This window comes from Parambassis ranga, chromosome 1 (assembly GCF_900634625.1).
Source record: "Parambassis ranga chromosome 1, fParRan2.1, whole genome shotgun sequence".
Taxonomy (NCBI): domain Eukaryota; kingdom Metazoa; phylum Chordata; class Actinopteri; family Ambassidae; genus Parambassis; species Parambassis ranga.
The window spans coordinates 6,763,581-6,777,856 of NC_041022.1; the positions used below are offsets into that span (position 1 = coordinate 6,763,581).

At 39.9% G+C, this 14,276-nt stretch overlaps 1 protein-coding gene across 3 annotated transcripts in view; it reads left to right on the plus strand.

The window, feature by feature from the left end:
* Window positions 1-11,740, plus strand: part of gcgrb (glucagon receptor b) — a 43,209-nt gene extending 31,469 nt beyond the window's left edge. For 2 of the 3 annotated variants that reach the window (XM_028416293.1, XM_028416285.1), the window contains 10 exons: window positions 1,551-1,639; window positions 1,946-2,052; window positions 2,538-2,694; window positions 3,318-3,477; window positions 5,329-5,389; window positions 5,508-5,577; window positions 7,881-7,969; window positions 8,082-8,226; window positions 8,471-8,512; window positions 8,814-11,740. In XM_028416293.1, the coding sequence (XP_028272094.1) occupies window positions 1,551-1,639; window positions 1,946-2,052; window positions 2,538-2,694; window positions 3,318-3,477; window positions 5,329-5,389; window positions 5,508-5,577; window positions 7,881-7,969; window positions 8,082-8,226; window positions 8,471-8,512; window positions 8,814-9,236 (1,343 nt within the window). In that variant the 3' untranslated portion in view covers window positions 9,237-11,740. The remainder of the gene's footprint in view (window positions 1-1,550; window positions 1,640-1,945; window positions 2,053-2,537; window positions 2,695-3,317; window positions 3,478-5,328; window positions 5,390-5,507; window positions 5,578-7,880; window positions 7,970-8,081; window positions 8,227-8,470; window positions 8,513-8,813) is intronic. The other variant, XM_028416301.1, reaches the window with a different exon arrangement.
* The last annotated feature ends 2,536 nt before the right edge of the window (window positions 11,741-14,276 follow it).

The window sequence follows — 14,276 nt, forward strand, 5'->3', positions numbered from 1 at the left end:
TTCTACTTTGACTTCTCTTGCTGGACTGAGGCTATCTTATATTACACAATCCAGGTTTACCAGGTTTCCATGTCACAACTTCACATGAGGTTATAACTTGTGTTTGTTGATAATTGTAGATCATTTAACATTTATTCAGTCTTGCCCCAATTAAATCACATGAAATGTGCTTTAAATCACGTTCATTGACACAGTTGTTGCATTGTGATTATAGAATAAAAAAAAATGGCTGAACACCTGGGTGTCTGTTTTGTGCAGAGCGGTATTTTTTTTATCGTCATTCTGCAAATGAAGATGAAGTACATGAAGTTACTGATTAGGAGGAAATATCTTCTTCTGAGTTGTTTACACATAATATGATTCTAACATATCCTTATATAAGTGAGCTTCTGATGATTCAAGGTAGAAAGGAATTTTTCAAAAAGCACCAACTCATTTAAGTGGCCAATTTGGTTTCCATAGAAATATTACATCTGATTGCCTTCTTGGAAAAAAATTACTGGTGCATTTTTAGGAGATTATTTTCACATGATCATGCAGCTCTCTCCTATTAACACGCTCACCTTGTGACGCAAGAGCTCGTTCATGCACAGAAAAGTGATTGCTGTCAGAGGTAAAGCACTAACATCGGTTTGTTTGTCAGATCCAGAGAATGCAGCACAGTGTGTTTGTAATGTCTAAGTGGATTATTTTTTTTTTAATTGGCTGTGAAGACCAACAATTAGCCAGCCTTAATTATCTCTTAGAAGAGTTTTTTGACCTGCAATTTTGTCGCTAGGAGCAGCTTTCCTGTCCTGTGGAGCTTTCTTTCATTCTTTCATCATCTTATCGTTTGCTGTGCAGACTTGTGATCCAGACGATTTACAGTTTTAGATCACAGCATGATCCACAGCTCTTTCTGTGTGCACCTGTCATGTTAAGGTTTTACTCAGGCAGGTCCTGAATAGGTGTGAAAGGGAATGTGTCTCTGTTATCTCCTGTGGACTGGAAGCCTGGAAGTTGAGTTGATGTCCAGCACTTCACCTCCCACACCTTTCCCCCTAAAATCCATCTCATATTGAGTAGTTTCCACCTGCAGCACAGCTGCGTTTGGCCATACAATGAAAAAAAAAGTTGTGGAGTTGGCATTCGGCGGTCCACATTAACCTGATGCATTGTATGGTTTGTTACACAAGACCATCGCAAAGTCTTCTGTGGAAAATGTTTGACAAGGCCAATTTAAAAATGCACGCCTGGACTGGATGGAACATATGGCGACAGCTGGTACCACAATGTGCAGCCTAGAGCTAAAATACCTGACGCTCACCAAACACATTCACAGTACTAAAGGGTGGTTTTAGCACGCTAAGTCTGCCAGCGAATGTTAGTTATGTGTTAGCAAGCTATTGTAGGTAGCTGTTACAAGAGTTATAACACAAGTCGCATAGAGTCAATATGCTTTAGCATAACGTATGGGGCTGCATGAGGGTCGCATAAGTCGTACCGGACAGCTCGAAGTGTGGCAGAATGGATGGTAACTTGTGTTATAATGTGTGTGTATCTGTGAACAGTTCATCAGGGTCTGGTCTACAGAGTCTGCAATGAAGACGGTAAATGGGCACAAAAGAATACCAGCGAATGTGAGGACGACCCTGGCGAGGTGTGTGAGTTTGTACACAGTACAGTGTGTGTATAAAACTGTGTGTGGGTGGGGGTGGGGGCTGACTGCCATGAGAATTAACTGTTGCCATGTTAGGAGCTGCTGTAGTGGCAGATGGCTGGGCAATACTGTGAACAGAAAAGTTTAACTTGACACAATCTGAAATGTCTCTGCATGTGAAAATACTCTGTACCATCTGTTCAAAATCACTTTAAGGTGTCCTCTGTTTGGATCTTTGTGTGTGTCTGTGACGTGTATGATTATATGGAACTAACTGACTCTGTGTTCTCTTTGTTGGCTCTGCAGCAGCAGTATGGCCGCACCCTCAATCAGTTGCGGATCATGTATACAGTGGGCTACTCTCTCTCACTGGGAGCTCTGCTACTGGCTCTGGGAATTCTCATCACCTTCAGGTAAAGCATGTAAACAGGGAAGAGGCTGGAATAAAAAGAAGAAATGGAAAAGGATAAAACAATGAGGGAAGTGGGAACAAGAAATAAATTGATGGAAATATAACAAATAATTACATAAATGAGAAAGAAAAATACAATACAAAAAAATGAAGAGGAAGTGAATGAATTAGGCAAGAAAAAACACAGGAAGCACTGCCTAAGATATAAGTGGAGATAACAGAACAGAGAAAAAAATAATTCGATATGAATAACAGGAAGAAACAAGGTCCTTAATGGAGAAAGGGCAGGAGAAAAGAGAGATGAATAAATCAAGAAGGAAGAGGAGAATGAAGTGAAAAAGAATATGAAGAACAGAAATCCTCAGTCGAGAATTAAAAATGCAAAAGGATAAAAAAAAAGGTTCAGAAAAAGGATTTTGGATTTGTTTCTGCATGAAGACTGAATAGTGAAGATGACACACACATGGTCTGTTATCTCTGAATTAGGAAGCTCCACTGTATGAGGAACAACATCCATATGAACCTGTTTGCCTCCTTCATCCTGAGAGCCGTGTCCATTCTGGTCAAAGACGCTCTGCTGACCCTCACGCTGGACCCTAAGAGCAGCAGGGACAGCCAGGCACACGCCTGGGTCAACATACCGGTGAGAAAAATGCTGCCTGTGTAAACAGAAGCATATCAGACTATCCTACAAACAAATGCATTCATATGTACATACATGCATTCATTTTCTTTTAATTGTACCACATTCACACAGGATTTATAGTGTAATAAGCTACTGACTAGGTATTGATTGGGTGTGTCTAGACACATTTAAAGGAACTATTAAAGTAAAAACTGTTTATTGACTGTTCCGTCAGAGTAAGTGAAATGTTTTTGGTGTCATAGGTCTCAGACAATTGAAAATTTCTGTTTTGTGTGCAGAGTTCATACAGTATAAATGTAAAGTGCTGTCCTACATCTGTGCAGTGGTGTAGTGCCTTATAAAAAAATGCAAATATGTCTACATCAGTTCACATTAAGCGCAAACCAAACAGCACTGTTGTATGTTTAATTGCAGCTTTAAATTAGGCCATTTCTGTATATGTGTACTTGTCCTCTGAACTGCCTGAGCATTGTATTGTGGGGCAGTGTGACTCATAGTCATTTTAACTGTGCTGAAACAGAATATTTTTTTGTCATGATCCATGTGGGGCTTTGTTGAAAAGCTACATCACTTGCTCTGAGAGTCAAGGATGCAGCCTTGATGTATTCTTCTAACCACAGGCGGTGACGTGGTGTCGTGGTGCGATGGTGATGATGCAGTACAGCGTCATGGCCAACAACTATTGGCTGCTGGTGGAAGGCATTTATCTCCACAGCCTCCTGGTGATCACTGTGTTCAGCGAGAAGAAGTACTTTTACATTTACCTGGCCATCGGATGGGGTAAGACATGTTTTCTCTCAGATCAGGTGTTTTTAATACCTCCAGTCAGATAGTTGACAAGTCTAATTTGCATACAACAAGAATGCAGAAACACCTACTGTATTAGGAAATACCCCGGAGCTGTTCATGTCTGTCTGAGAGTCAGGTGAAGCCATCTAGTGGGCAGGTGTGGGATGACAGAGTGACAGACAGAATGGAGTTTAATGATCACCAGCATAATAAGCTAAAATATTAAGGGCCACTCTGTGTCTGTCACCACTGTTCTAGAGGTTTTTAGGGTTCATTGTCATGTTGCAAGCTTCTTTAATTCACTGATAAATATTTGACAACATATTATTATGTGACACAAACCTTCCATGAAGCCTTGAGCCAACATAACAAGGATCTCTCTGGAGTCACAGCCGAGATAATTCATTTGTTTCATGTGGACTAGTGCTTCTGTGGAGCTCTGTAAACAGACTTTGATGTGTAAAAACTTTCCTTTAAAGTGAAGCCTGCAAGGTATCTAATTTAGCTCCACAACAAACGGAGAGAATACATATTGCCACACATGTACATGACTATAAGAACCTAATCAGTGCACAAAATATTACTTAAAAAACCCCAAAAAATAAACAGTATAGTCATTTTTCAACATTTTGTAATTGTTAAATAAGTGTTGACTTAGTGTGTGCACACACTGTATTCAGTCTTCAGCCTCTTATTATACAATAACAAAGTCATTATCTAGTGTGATTTGTCTTGTAAATATTTTCCATGATTATGATCATCTCCATGCTGAGTGGCCGTGCCACCACCCATTACAGAGCTGATAACATCCACAGAAGAAAACAAGTTTTTAAACAGACTTTAATTCAATCGAGCTCGGAGGAAGGCTGAAGTGGCACTAATGTTTTCATATTTATGGCCCTTTCAAGTCTTAACTGAGAAAGTACAGAACAGATTTGATCATAAAAAGCTCATCATGATAAGGACAAAAAGGATCAAATGCATCACCCAGTAAAATTATAACTGCTGGCCAAGTAATCCAAGTGTGTGGATGTTGGATATAAGTGTAAAATAAAGCAACTTGTGTGTTTCTGATGACATTTGTTTAGCCAAATTATTCTACATAGGTCACAAAAGCTTACTATTTTTAAAGCAAATATTGCTCTTATGCATGCAGTATTTCTTGTTTATAGTTATTTGTATGTGTGATGCTTTCATTACTGCAACATACCATTTATAAAAGGACATATGAAACGCTCTTACCCCAGATTTACACCGGCGGCATAACGTAGGCGGCAGGTTACTGTTGTTGTGCACATTTAGTTAGTGTTAGTGCACAATAGGCCCGTGGCACAGCCTAAGCTTTTATCCTTAATCCCCCCCCTATTTTTACACTTTTACTTGAGTAAAAAGCTTGAGTTGATACTTCAACATCTAAAGAAGTCTTTTTAAACTCTAGTATCCATACTTCTACCCAAGTAATGAATGTGAATACCTCTGACACCACTGGTTACAAGCTTCCGCAAGAGTCAGAAACTCACAAAGTAATCTTCCTGTTGAGCTGATGGTTAATGTCCTCTCTAAATGTATCAGGCTGGGATGTATCTGGGATGCTTCTGAAACACGCTGCTATTGGAAATTTAGTGACTAAAATGGATGCACAGCGGCTGTCGCTACGCTTACATTACACATCTGTTACGGGGCTGGTGTGAATCTGAGTTAGGTGATGGTCTCCTTTAACACAGGGGTTTATAATAATTAAATACCCATAGTGACAGCAGGGTTAAAGGATACATGTTGCTGCTGTGTGTGCTGAAGGTGGCTCTTTGGACTGAATAATAATGTGACCTCTGTCATTTTCAGGTGCGCCACTCATATTTGTGGTTCCATGGATCACAGTCAAGTATCTGTATGAAAATGAAGAGTAAGTTCAATCCAGTTCATGGAATTTAAATGGACATATTAAAAGCTCTCCTTTGTATTTATAATGTGCTGTATGTTAGGTCAAAGTGTAACGTGTGTGTGTTTGTGTGTGTGTTTAGGTGCTGGGAAAGGAACATTAACATGGGATACTGGTGGATCATCCGATCACCAATACTGTTCGCTTATCTGGTAGGATTATGTTGGTCTCTGGCTTTTATGTGTCCTCTGGAAATCCAGCAGGTGTTTAAAATATAATAGATATATAGAAAAATGTAGCTCACTTATCACTTAGCCCACTTATCTTTTGCAGCTATTTTCTTTATAACTGTTCACTCTTATTCATCAGTATTGTCATTTAGACTGTTCAGAGAAAGCTACTGTGAAGGTTGAGGGTGAAAATAAGTCTCGTCAAGCTCTTGGTATTACATTATTACTCTCTGTCACTGAAGAGGACAGTGATACTGAAAATCTTGAATTAGAGTATAAATGCTATTAAATGTGATCAGGGAGTGGGACTGACATCTTGTTATAATTTGTGTTAGAGGTGGAGGTGGAGGACTCAAATCAGAAAACTGAATAAAAGTGTATAAAACCAAAACTCCAAAAAGAACTCATAAGGGCGAAAACTGGAGATTAACCATGCTGAGAAAACCAGCATGTTCCCACAAAAGAACACTGCAGCTGGTTGATAATATAACTGCCAGATACAACACATGGTTTAAGTTTATGCTGACAAACATATGGATATATTACCTAACATCATCTGATCATGGGGCTGAGACAGCCGCAGAACTCTGGAGTTCAAATCCCCTGACACTCTGAGCTGTTTTTCAGATACCCAATCAACAAGGGCGTTCTTCAGATCAGCTGCATCTGATGCACCTGATCATCTAATGAGGCTATAAGAATGTCCGTCCTCCACTTTTTACTCTCCCTCTCAGCTAGCAGGAGCAGAGCAATGCTACACCACTTTGTTTAATTCCCTTAGTTCTGTTGTAAATGAAATGTTTATTGTTGTATTTCACTTGGTTTTTGTCATGTTGTCGCCTGAGCCAGGGTTGTAACATGTGTTGTTAGCAGAAACGTAACCATGAGTTGTGTTATAGACCAAATGAGGTGTTTTTTTGTGACGATGTGTTTTCACAATGAGATGCGGCTGAAAAAAAATATGCATACGTTCTGTTTTCAATTACTGAAATGTCGACCTGCTGTTACATTTCCGAGTGAGGACGGGCTAATCTTGACACGTCTAGCTTTTGTCTTCAGTGGGTACGGCACCGTCTGCATAAGTCATGGTTTTTACTTGCCCCGAGTGCCAAGTGTTGTGCCTCACCTGGCATTGCTATGCAGAAAATACTGCAGCTGCTTGCTGCCTCAGTCACAAATTGCATCAATTTCCATTCAAGCAGAGCTCAAACATTGTACAATCAGCATCCGCAAGCAAGCATCAGCAAATGCCTCCCATAACAGATCAGTGACCCTGTACTGCTTTCTAGTGTTTATTAATATGGCACCTTTGATATGCAGACATAATGTGTGGTGCTTTACAGGCATAGGCATGAAAAGCAGTAAACAACAACAACAACAGCCCTCTACACACAAAAGTAGTAGTAGTAGTAGTTTTCCATCAGACTGATCATGACAGACATGACATAGTAACAATAAAAAAGACTCACAGCATATGTAAAGAATAATATAATATAAAATAAAGGACAACTCTTTGTACATAGACCATATGAACCACACACACACACACAGAATCAGTTGAGGAATTCCTCTTATGTGTTTCCTGTCTCTTGTTCCCATAGAGACAAACATCATTATCGATGGACACACTTATGAGCACAACAGTACACATTAACAGTAGCAACCTTTGTGACCTCATGCAAAAGCGTACGTGTATATACACACACACACACACACACACTGAAATATTCAGAAATGTCCATACATATCCTTGTGTAAGCCTGAGAGCATTGTGTGCTGTAAAAAACCTTAAGTTTTATTGTAACTACTGAAATAGTTGCCGTTGTGTAAAGTTATATGTCATCCAAGAACAATCAAGTGCAGTCAAACACACACATTCACACAAACACATCTGTCGAGTCACATACACACTTTACCAAACTTGGAGCTCTAATAAGTTGAGTGCGGTCTTAATGAATGCTCTCTGTCATTGCAGGGAGTCCTGCACTGCATCACAGAGTGACTGTGGGTCTGTGCGTGTGTGTGTGTGTGTAGTAGTCACAATGTGGTGACATCAATCTGTTTACGCTGTCGAGTGGACATCAAACTCTGTTTTTGAGAATAAAAAGGAAATCCAAATGACAAAAAAAGTGTCATCTCAAACCCGAGACCTGGTTTAAGGTTGAGCAGCATGAAAAGAGAGTTTGTTTTTGTAAAGTCACCTGAAGTATATTTCTTTTTGCCTTCTTTTCTAACATCATGCAGTAATTTGCAATTTGCAATGTCTATTTCTCCTCATTTTTCAGATTAACTTCTTCATTTTTATCCGAATTATCAAAATTCTGATGTCAAAACTCAGAGCTCACCAGATGAGATACACCGACTACAAGTTCAGGTGAGAGCGCTGTTTCTGAAAATCAACATACCCCTAAAAATAATTATATGTAGAATCTGAGACATTTATCAGCTTGTAATCTTTACAATTCTCCCCGTCTCCTCTGGTTAAGACTGGCAAAGTCCACTCTGACTCTCATCCCTCTGCTTGGGATTCATGCCATCCTCTTCACCTTCGTGATCGATGAGTCCGTCCCTAAAGGCTCCATGCTGCGCCTCATTCGTCTCTTCTGTGACCTGCTCTTAAACTCCTTCCAGGTCTGAGCTCAGAACCGCAACTATCACTTATTTTTAAACATTTAAACATTATGAGCTTTGCTGTGCTTTTGAGTTTGATGAGATTTCAGACCTCTTTGTTGTGTCCTTAAGTTTTTAGCTTCAAGTACAGTTTACACCAGGATAGGTGTATCTTGTGTATATATGAAAAATACACAATTGATGGCTGGAGTAGTTTTTTTCTAATGTATCCTTGTGCATGTAAAATGTCTGCCTTACATTTCAGGGTCTGCTGGTTGCCATCCTGTACTGCTTTGTCAATAAAGAGGTGAGACAGATTTGCTTCCATGTCTCGAGCAGCACCTTAATTTGATTCCTGCCATCGCTGCAGTTCCTTCCTTCGCAGAGATGATAGATTTCCCTTTATCATTTACTGTATATCTCTAAAAGGGCCGTCTTTGTTTAAGCAATTCTTTTGTCTATGTAGACAGGTATACACAACAGCATCCATATCTGTAGTTCTAAATGTAGTCTTTGGCAGGAGACGTCCTTCTAATGAAGTGCTCAGTGTCGTATTTAATCTTCATCACTGCTATCTGCTCCCTGTGTTCTATCCAATCATCCCTCAGGTGCAGTCTGAGATGCTGAAAAAGTGGAAGAGGTGGAAACTGGGTAAGGACATTGACGAGGAATACCGGCACACCCACAGCCACACGCCCCACGTTAAAACTGGCAGCATCGCCACAGGCAATCTGCCCGATCTCCATGACAACAACGGCAGCGACCCCAGCTGTGACTCTCCGCACCTCAACAAAGCTAACAGACCCCCGTCCTGTTCCGCCGCACCTGAGGAGAACCGCTGGTTGGTCGTCGCCTACAGCAATGGAACAGGGAAGGGCAGACCTAGCAAGAGTAGACACACCCTGCAGTTCTCCTATCAGCCACGCAGGGGCGCCACCAGGCACGGCAGCATGACAACAGAGGATGTGTGCCTGGAAGAAAAAGTGCAGTACCGCTCATATCCTCTGGAAGGAGAGGAAACTAATGTCTGAGGACAACCTCATCATGAATCTTCTCGCAGATTGTGCATCGTCAGTTGAGATCCGTGTTTATCATCCGCCAGCAAGACTCCATGTTCACAGGAAATTCTTTCTATGTGACCACCCGAAACTCCTATTTATTGGCTTTGGGACCTTGAGGAAAAAATATATTGACTTAAGACATAGGAATGATTAGGTCTGTCTGTCTGCCATTTCAACACAGACCTTGCTTTTCATCTGTCATGCTGTCGCTATTGTGAGACACGCTTGTGTTGAGTGTCTGTTTGCAGCAGTGAGCACTTATTTATGGTACAACCACTCAGTGTCAAACTTTTTTTTTTTTGCATCTTGTATTGTTGGCTTTATGAACATGAATGTGGACTTCAGCATGCATGAATCTTGACAGAGGTCAGGAGAAAGGCAGAACTGAAGAGTCTCTGGAGACCACTGAATCCTATCACGCCATGATCGGAGTCAATATTTGCCATGCGGAGGCAGCCTCACTGGAAAAGGAGGGGTTTTTTCCCCCTGTAGAAGGACTCTATAAAGTGCTATAAAGTTTAAATTACTATGGTTTTTAATAACCAAAGCTAATCAACAAACTAATGAGAGCTTCACACGTTTTGCATCAGTTTAAATTAAATCTGCTGTTTTCATGCCTTTTGTTTTTACACAAATAATATTTCTCCATTTTAAAACAGACTTAATTTTGACTGAATGTACATGAACAATTAACAAATATAGATAAAAATATGAATATGTTTATATGTTATTAGAACAGCATCCACAACACATGGATTTGTATCCAAGACTTATGCCTTGTTTCCATGAAAAGGCATAATGTATTCGTGTGTGTGGGTGTGTGTGTGTTTTCAGTCTAAAAACTACCTTAAGCGATACTTTCTGTGTTGGAGCTTAGAGACACCTCACTGTGTGCCAGGACACACCAGGAAATACTGTGGTCCAAATAGTGAACATGCTATGATGAAATACCAATAAGCTGAAATGACATTCGAGCTGGGTTCTCCTTTAATTTGTGTTCCAGATGTGTGAAGTTATAACTAAATGTTGCCATAGCGATCCATTAAAATAACTGATTTCCATTCACCTCTGAGAGATGTTAGCACATAACAGGGATAATGGATAATTAATAATATAGTACAACCTGAAATATTTCTATATAGAAGCATTAAAAAAAAGCGTGAAATAAATGCCAAAGCCCAGACCTTGGTGTCCTCGTTGGTAACTGCAGCCTTGCAAACAGGCTATTTTGTTGTTGTCTTAATCTACATTCATGACATAGCCCAGAATGAATGGGGTTCTATGGAGCTGTAGCCCAAACATGTAAAGTTACAACAATCATTTGACCTCACTTCCTGTTTTATCCCAGCCATTACACAGTATGCACAGCATACAGCATGACATTGTCCAAAATGAGCTAGTGTTTCAATTCAACAAACCACAATGCAGCACCGTGGACAAAGTCTGCAGTAATCAATAAAAAGACCTAAAAATGCTCATTCTGTGCTTTGGGTTTAACCACTGGAAGAAGTAAGTCTATTGACTACAATGGAAAAAGTGAATGTGCCCCATAGTCACATAAACGTGTTTTTTGGAACATTTTGACACTAAAACAGCTTTTTACAGACAAATCAGAAAATACAATACTGTGATTTAATCTAATCTGTGTTTTGGTAATACTTTCTTTTGTTTTCTTGAACATCTTTGCTAATTTTTGTAATGCTCGATGTGGCTGTGTAAATATCAATGTTTTAGTGTTAGAGCATCTGTAAAGAAAAGCTTTGAACTCCGGAGGGGACCAGCCTGTTTGGGAAACAAGGTGTCAATATAAAAGCCTTCATGCACTAAAGATTCATACATGATATGCTTGCATTTCATTGGATGAAAAGCAGTTTGAGACGGAAGCACAATATATAGTGCTTATTGAGGACAAAAGTCATTTTCAATGTCAGGAAGAGGAGGTTTTAAAAAAGTAAGATACTGTGAGACATTTTTTGTTTTGAATGGAGCACTGCATTAACAAGAGAGAAACTTATTTATTTATTTCTTCTCCACTTTGTGTCGCAAAGAGCAAATTGTGCCACTGAATCACTTCAAAAGTGAACCGGAGCCAGCAAGGGTTTCACAAAGAGATCCGAATTTGACTTTTTGATCAAGGACAGAAAACGATTCTTCTGTCTGAGCAGTAACGTACGAGTGCACCGTACATTGTAAATACCACTAAAAGTGAATACTAGCAAGGCAATGAGGGGAGGGTGGAGGGGGTGTGTGTGTTTCAGTGCAGGTTACTCAAAACATGACTTGCACATTTTGAGAACAGAGTTCTGTTTCACTCAACATGATTGTAACTATCACATCCTGTCTTTCTACTGACAAACGCTGCAGCTGTCGGAAGGGGCCTAAAGCAAACAATGTCATTGAGAGAGGGCAAAAAGTTTTGTATAAAAGCCAAATTACTGTGTCTCATATGTCTCTGTGGATCCAATTAAAATGAATTCTGTCAGCAACAGAAAGTCTCAGTATATTGTGTCTTTTAGAGATCCATTCTCAGTGTGTTTGTCAGGACTGATCCATCCATCCACCAGCTGGGACCCGTCTCATTCTTGTTGAGGTTTCATGGTGGTCCTGAAGATTGAATGAATCTTATCTGGGTGAGAGGCAGTGTTCACCTATAGAGCTGACTGCCAGTCCAGGACTGTAGATCACTATTATGTCCTCCTGTCCTCCCTCCCTCGTCCTCATGTCTTTGACCTGAAAAATCAATGAGAGCACATCATCTCGTATAGGTCTCAACTCCTGAAATACATCTTCAGGAAAGAAGACGTCCTCACAAAAAAAACACCACATTTGGTGTTAATGCATCCACCGTATAGAACACATGGATAGGTTTATGCTAATGGAACATGTGGATGTATTGCTTGACATTAAACATTACCTTTCTTCATCTGATCATGAGACTAACACAAGGACAAGTAACTAGGCAGGTTGGGGATGGCGGGGGCACATTCGATAAGAAGTCTGAGGCTCTAGTCCCCTTACCCCCTTGGGCTGTTTTGTTTTCAGTCAGTATTTCATTTTTACCTCGGCATCAAAATAAACTACTGGTTAAGGTTAGCCATTAAAAACAGGGGAAGGGGTTTGGCAAAGATCATCTTTAAACACACAAGTTCACAAGATTAAACACATTTTACAAGGCAAACCTCTCCCACACAGTCACCATTTCCACCTGCCGCCACAGCGAGGCCCCGCCCCCAGGAACATTTGGGCTGATTCGCATCTTCCTCTGAAAAAACAAATCCAACATCAGCAGTCAATAAATAAATAAATGTTTAATTTTGCTACACAAAGGTCTGATTATTATGTCATGAGATTTCATTATGTTGGAGAATTTGGGAGTCACGTGGTCAATAATTGCTTGAAGCGAGGACGTCCTCTGTCCTTGAGTTCCTTTTGTACCTCTTAAAGCTGACTTCTCAGGTGTATGCTTATCTAGAGAGCACCACTCCCAGCAGAACACACACAAACAGTCATAAGCCAGTTATGTCAGAGACTATTTTCAAAAGCAAATATTTACAAGGCAGCCAACTATTGAAGCATAATAGACAAAGTAATATAAAAACAAACTGGTGGTTCTCTGGAAATATTTCTGTAGTTTCTGTTTGTGAAAAAGCATGTGGAGCTGTGGAACAGATCAAGGATGGAATTAAATGTGTACAAACTGAGAAGGTGAGAAGAGAGCAGAGCTGAAACAACATTTGTCTCATTAAATGAGTCATTCAACAGATCTTTGGAGGACTGAGTTACATGGTATACATCAATACTGGTAAATGTGTACCCATGGTGTGTCATGAGACCCGGCAGTTCTCACATTCACATATTGAATCATCAGGTTGGTGGCCAGCTTCCTCCCACATACCATGTACGTTTATGAGGGACCCATGACTCAAAATAATTTATTATGTTATGTTATTAGTGCCCCAATAGCATAAAAAATACTTGTTTCTTGGAGTGAACATTAAAGGGTTAAGCTGAAAAATACATTTTCTATACATACATTCCTCTGTGTGAGCACACGTGTGTCTATCACAGCTGTGCTACTGCTACAAGGCCAATCTGTGGACTGACTATCAAGCTCATGTTCCCATTGGAGATTAGTGGGAAATTACTGCTGCTCATCTGTGTGTTGTTGTGCAGAAGGTAATAAATTGTCAGAATGAATTATGAATTATGTATTAGTTCCCATAGTGTATGTGTATATGTGCATTAGTGATCTAGAAATCTGTGTGAAAACACCTCTTTGAGCCATGTGTGCATTAACATATAGCAGAGAGAGAACGTAAAGCAGCAGAGGCTGCTTGCTGCACGGCGAGATAAAGAGAATGTTAGTTCAGGACGGCTCGCTAAGAACCTCGGGGGAATCACATGGCTTTCACTGCTGTGTAAAGACAGCTGATTACAGTATGTGAAGATGCTATGAGATAAAACATACAAGCAGGTTTATTTATATTTGTGCTTCTCTATTAGCCTAGGAAAACCTCATATTATGCATATTGTGTATGTGCTGCACACTTAGAACAAGCAAGGTTAATTTGAACTGAAAGAATCATTTCATGTGAATGACTGGAGTGGCCACTTATTAAATCAAAGATATCTTCAGGGGATAATGAAAAAAAACAACATTGACCAATCAAATTCAGGGTCATAGCCCACGTCATGATCATTCAGATAAATTTACCATAGTGCAGTACAATTTCTAAGCATCATCAGGGTCGTAGTCTGTCAAGAGACAGGCCGCCAGTTTTTTAAAAGGATTTTAGAAAGAAGGTTGAAACGATGGATGTGTTCCAACTGAAGATGAAGAACTAATTGCATATTCCTTGCTTCGCATCAATACATTTCATTTTGATTTGTTTCTTAGTACAACAATGTGAAGCTCAGAATTCTTCCTTGCTTTTAGCAGCCACATGTATTATTCACCTTCTCTTGAGGGTAGAGGAGTGAGACAGTGTGAAAGTTTTTTTACTTATTAAC